The sequence below is a fragment of the Heterodontus francisci genome, chromosome 29 (genome assembly GCF_036365525.1).
Source record: "Heterodontus francisci isolate sHetFra1 chromosome 29, sHetFra1.hap1, whole genome shotgun sequence".
Lineage (NCBI taxonomy): Eukaryota > Metazoa > Chordata > Chondrichthyes > Heterodontiformes > Heterodontidae > Heterodontus > Heterodontus francisci.
Genome location: NC_090399.1, coordinates 13,571,116 through 13,577,025, shown reverse-complemented (window position 1 = coordinate 13,577,025; position 5,910 = coordinate 13,571,116). Strand labels below are relative to the sequence as shown.

Below are 5,910 nucleotides of genomic sequence, written 5' to 3'. Positions count from 1 at the left end.
TCAGAATCCATCCACCCTCTGGGTGAAATTTTTTTTCCTCAAATCCCCTCTAAACCTTTGCCCCTTACCTTAAATCTATGCCCCCTGGTTATTGATTGCTCCGCTAAAGGAAAAGTGTCTTCTATCTATCCTATCAATGCCCCTCATAATTTTGTATACCTCAATCAGGTCCCCCCTCAGCCTTCTCTGCTCTAAGGAAAACAACCCCGAGCCTTTTCAGTCTCCCTTCGTCGCTGAAATGCTCCAGCCCAGGCAACATTCTGGTGAATCTCTTCTGCACCCTCTCCAGTGCAATCACATCCTTCCTACAATGTGGCGACCAGAAATGCACACAGTACTCCAGCTGTGGCCTAGCTAACGTTTTATACAGCTCCATCATAACCTGTGTTTTTAGCTCCCCCTCAGTGAATTCTTGTTCACTGATCCAATTGTAAGGCAAAGAAATCAGACAGGTTTCCTTAGATTTAAACTAGAAAGGTAGATGTTTATTAATCTTAAACTCTAATCCGATTAATGACTACAAATACGTGACGCGACCATGCTAGCATGCATACGCGATAAACACAGATGAAGTAGAGACAGAAAAAGTGGAAGGAATAAAGGGGAAAAGTTTGAGGCAATATCTTGTAGTTACAGTCCTTTAAGTTCCATGTGGAATCTTTGGTTGCCGGTAAGTCTTGCAATTCGTTGGAGCCCCGTTCACGCTTCAACTTGTTCCGATTTAGGAGTCTTTTCTCTCTTGAGGTTTACTTGTCTTCTGTGGGTCCAGTGGCTTGGGAGAAAGCGTGTGTGAGAGAGAGGCTTCCTTGTTCCAGCTTCAGTTGCACACTGCCTTTTGAATTCAAACAGTCCTGTGGCTAGTTCAAAAAACCTGGACCAGCCAGTTAGTCATGTGACCAACTGGTTTAACCAGTCCTGGCTCTGTGTCATAGATCCATAGACTCTTTCTCTGAGTCATAGACAGTGGGTTGCATCATCTTAGCAGTGCCTGGAATGCGCTTCCCTATACCTTCAATGTCTGGTGATCAAAATCCATTTGGGTTAATTGGAGCAGGGAATAGTCCTTTGTCTCCACAAGCAGTGTCTCTTAGTGTGCAAATGTCCTTCCAGCCCAGTGTCTGGTGATCTTCAGCAACAGTTTAAAATCAATGTTCATATGACAAAATTAATATGCCTCATTCTTGGCAGGTGGGGGTCCACATGACAAATACAGTTATTGATACACGACACGAAAATGACTTCTTTGGTCATGTTTTAGTATTAAGATGGCTTACTTGACCTTGTTAGTTATTACAGAGGGTACAGTGTGAAAATGGTCAAGTTAAGCTAAAATCTCGCTACCATACCTACGTACAAAATGACCATTTTACTCCTAATTGTGCTACCTTTATTACTCAGGCGTGGGACTCTGCTCTTTACTTATATATTTGTTATTCTTATCTTCATTGTACCCCCTTATCTTGTATGGAAATCCCATATCCTTTAGCTAAAGTTGTATTCAAGAGCATAGAAACAGAAGGAGGTCATTTGTCTCCTTCAGCTTGTTCCACTGTTCAGTCGGACCATGACTGATCTGTATCTTACCTCTATCTACCACCTTGTTTCTGTATTCCTTAATACTCTTACCTCACAAAAATAAGAAGCTTGGTTTCCTCCTTTGAGCCAAGCAATTCTTTCTCTGAACAATCTCTTAACGCTACAAAATCTAAGTTCATCCGAGTCTTGAATACGTGATAAATATCTTCTACCACCTTTTGCACATTTTAAAAAAAAGATACAAAACAAATGTCTTGTCTTCTTTTCAGTGTTTCGTCTTTCACCTCCAGACTCCCGCCCTTCTTTATTTTATTGAACCAACTATGGATAAGGCACCTCTGCTATTTCCATAAAGGGGACATCTCAGCATTCTATATGGCCTCTGGCTTTTTTGCATTCTTTGTATTGTAGTCATTTTTTTCTTTTACAACTAATTAATATGTTTCCTGAGGCCAAGTCGAAGTGACATTCCAAATCCAGTAGGGAATTCAGAAGAAACCTCTTTACCAAGGATGACAGGAATGTTCTTCTTGGTACCACTGCGGGTGGTTGAGGTGAATAGAATCGACACCTTTAAGGGGAGAGGAATGGAAGGTTATGCTGATAGGATAGAATGAAATAGGGTGGGAGGAGGCTCACTGAAGCACAGGCCAGATGGACTTCTTCTCGGCTGTAAAATTCTGTGTAATTCTTTATTGTGATTTTAAAACAAGTTGCATCAAGAGGTCAAATAGCAGCAATAAGGAACATGTAAAATGCATGCTTGTTTAAAGATTCATTCATGGGATGTGGGTGTCACTGGCTAGGCCAGCCCTAATTTTTATTTATTTTATTTAGAGATACAGCACTGAAACAGGTCCTTCGGCCCACCGAGTCTGTGCCGACCAACAACCACCCATTTATACTAACCCTGCAGTAATCCCATATTCCCTACCACCTACCTACACTAGGGGCAATTTACAATGGCCAATTTACCTATCAACCTGCAAGTCTTTGGCTGTGGTAGGAAACTGGAGCACCCGGCGAAAACACACGCTGTCACAGGGAGAACTTGCAAACTCCACACAGGCAGTACCCAGAATTGAACCCAGGTCCCTGGAGCTGTGAGGCTGCAGTGCTAACCACTGTGCCGCCCTAATTGCCTTTGAGAAGCTGGTGGTGAGCTGCCTTCTGGAACTGCTGCAGTCCATGTGAGCTAAGTACACCCACAGTGCTGTTAGGGAGTTTCAGGATTTTGACCCAGCGACAGTGAAGGAACGGTGATATAGTTCCAAGTCAGGATGGTGTGTGACTTGGAGGGGAACCTGCAGGTGGTGGTGTTCCCATGTATTTGCTGCCCTTGTCCGTGCAGATACTTTGAGAACAGGCAAATCCATTGCTGAAAATGTTTAGCTTTTTATTGTTCCATCTTTGCATTTTTAACGGCTGGCTAAATAAGTCCCTCCTAAATTCCTTATCAGATTTATTCCTGATCATCTTACACTAATGAGCCCCAGTTTTGCCCCCTTTCTCCCAATGGATGGGGTTGGCGTCCTCCCTCCCAACCCGCGGACCCGAGCGAGAGCAGGCGGCCTCGTGTTCATTGGCGGAAAATCCCACCTTTTCATTGGTCGAAATTCTACATTTTTGATTAGCTGCCGTCGAGGCTCGTTCATTGGTCGAAACTCCACCCTCTGATTGGCTGTCAGCGAGTCTAACTTGAGCCGGGATATGTAAATATCAATTCATTCCGTTGGGCGGAGACGGATTTGAATTTTCAAATCGCAAGAACGAGCTAACGGTTTTAAACGGTCATGTCCCCCAAAAACTTGGAAACATGTTCAAAATATCGTTTATACTCTTATACTTCCAGATAGGAAAAAAAAATGTCATTTTATTTTACATGAATAGACTTTCAGAGGCAGCATATTATTAAGATTGCAGTTTAGGTTATTTCCTGCCTTATTTAAAAGGGAAGCTGGCAGTCAGAGTCCACAAGATATTGTTACTATTATGTGGCAAACTGACTTTGGTTTTGCTGATGGAAATCCATTGGAAATCTTTAACAGGCAACATCGTGGCTTTATTTATTTTGGGCGGGAAACTGAAAACGGTTCCCTCATGCTTGCTTTTATATATTTTTAAAAATAAATTAACTCTGTCCCAGGGCCGTCAGTTTTTCACGGTCCCTCCTTTGCGAACCTTTTCCTTATTCTCACATCAGCCGGTGGTGTTTGTCCAGAGGCCGGACCGCAGTCCAAGCGCGGCCGAAGCGAGCAAGAGGGAGGGGAGACCGTTGCCTCACTCGCCTCTCCCCGGAGCTGGCTCAGGGACTCTTTCCCGCCCCCCGCGTCTCTAACAAAACTCCTGTCACACCGGGGGGGGGGAGAAACCCCCCCCCCCAAAAAAAATGTATAATTTTGTTCGAAATTAAATGACTACTCAGCAATTCCCTTAAAACTTTGAGACTACTCATCGAAGCAAGAAATATTTAATACTTTTGCTGCGCGCCCCGGTTACATTTGACCAAAACGTTTGCCTTTTTCCAAATCTTCTTCAGTTGCTGTTGGCCGGATTTACGGGCCGCTCGCAATTAGAAACGATCCAATCCAGTAAACGGTTGCATTATCTCAACATTTTGCTCCATGTTTAAAAAGTACAGAATTAACGTCTCGAAACAAAACTGCATCGCGACTAAACTTCGATCGGTCAGTCGGCTGGCAAACCCCAGGCTTCCTAAACTATTAAATATCCCAGGAATTTGCTCATAAAATTCAGTTCCTTGGGAGTGCAGGGCAATCTGGATTAAACTCTTCAGAATGAGAAGATGGGTGGCTCTTAAAAGAGCCTTTGTGGTTTGTTGAGTAGGATTTTTTTGTGCGTTATCTTTCTTCATTTAGGCGTAAACCTTGCTGGGATGCCCGGTTTTCTTGGGCAGCAACACGGCCTGGATGTTGGGTAGGACCCCGCCCTGGGCTATAGTGACGCCTCCCAGCAGCTTGTTCAGCTCCTCGTCGTTGCGGATAGCGAGCTGGAGGTGGCGGGGGATGATGCGGGTCTTCTTGTTGTCCCGGGCCGCGTTACCCGCCAGCTCCAGGATCTCGGCGGTCAGGTACTCAAGGACAGCAGCCAAGTAGACGGGGGCGCCGGCCCCGACCCGCTCGGCATAGTGACCCTTTCGCAACAGCCGGTGGATACGGCCAACGGGGAACTGCAGACCGGCTCTGGAGGACCGGGTCTTGGCTTTGGCACGGCCTTTCCCTCCTGTCTTACCGCGACCTGACATGATGGAGAATAAACCGCGAATGCAATGCTGCGGCTGATCTCGACTTTTATACCTTCCGGGAGGATCTGCCTGCCTTAGATTTTCATTGGTCAATTCAGTTCCCTTTATTTCTGATTGGCCCTAGTTTCATGAGGGAACAAATAAAATTCCGAACTCTTGATTTAGCGAATGGGAATCGTCCCATTGTCCATCCCTCATTAGCATATTATTGTAACTCAAGAGCAGGACAAACTTGGAGCATGGCCACTTGACTTTGTGCTTGGCTTCAACAACAATCTGCATTTATATAGCGCCTTTCACGTTGAAAGGGTTAAAAAGTCAAAGGTTTTTTTTTCAAAAACTGGAGCTTCCCCAGTCCTGTGTTCTCTTGCATTATCTGAGGGCTGGCCGGTATCTTCTGATTACAATTCTCTCTTATTTACGGTCACAGTCTGAGAAGATTAAGGGATTTCATGTGAAAAGTCCACCAACCATAGTTTAGGATGTATAGGTTCACCGTGCAATATTAAATCCCCTCTTGAATGCTTGCCCACATATTGAGTCACTAATTCAGCACTGACAAACATCTTCGCTGTGGGTTTCTGTGTGACTGGTGGGCACCGTGTGGAATTCTTGGCTTCAGATTGTCGATCCTCAATGTTTCATTTATTTGGGGGTTTAAGGTCAATTGGTGTGTGCAGGTCTTCCATAAAAATCTGCCTTTTTCCTTCAGAATTTCCCCATAGCTCAGTTCTCACACACACTATAGCTGAATCTTGCTCGTCTTCACCACACTACTTCCAGCCATTCAATATTGCCTTTAATGAAGAACCTGCTTATAATTACCAAAAGGTTTCTTACCCTAGACAAGAGCCACAAGTTAATATCAAATGGACTCATGAGTTTTGAGTTTAATTTCCTGTAAACTTCCTATTGTCAGGGCCACGTGGTGAATTTTGGATGGTTCCCACTATTCACTCCCACCTGACTGCAGCATATGTTTTTATTGTTATTAGGGTTTATCACCTTTTGTGTTATTTGTCAAACAAACAGACAGCAACAGCTTTTCTTGTACATTTAAAAACCAGCAAAAAATCAATTGTTTAGTGAACAACATGCCTTATCCTGAA

The 5,910-nt window shown here is 44.2% G+C and overlaps 1 protein-coding gene across 1 annotated transcript; it reads right to left on the bottom strand.

Moving 5' to 3' along the window:
- Nucleotides 1-4,031: 4,031 nt before the first annotated feature.
- On the bottom strand, nt 4,032-4,803 carry LOC137345942 (histone H2A-like). The gene has a single exon (XM_068009188.1). The coding sequence runs from the start codon at nt 4,799-4,801 to the stop codon at nt 4,412-4,414; it is 390 nt and encodes a 129-aa protein (XP_067865289.1). The 5' UTR covers nt 4,802-4,803; the 3' UTR covers nt 4,032-4,411.
- Between the last annotated feature and the right edge of the window lie 1,107 nt (nt 4,804-5,910).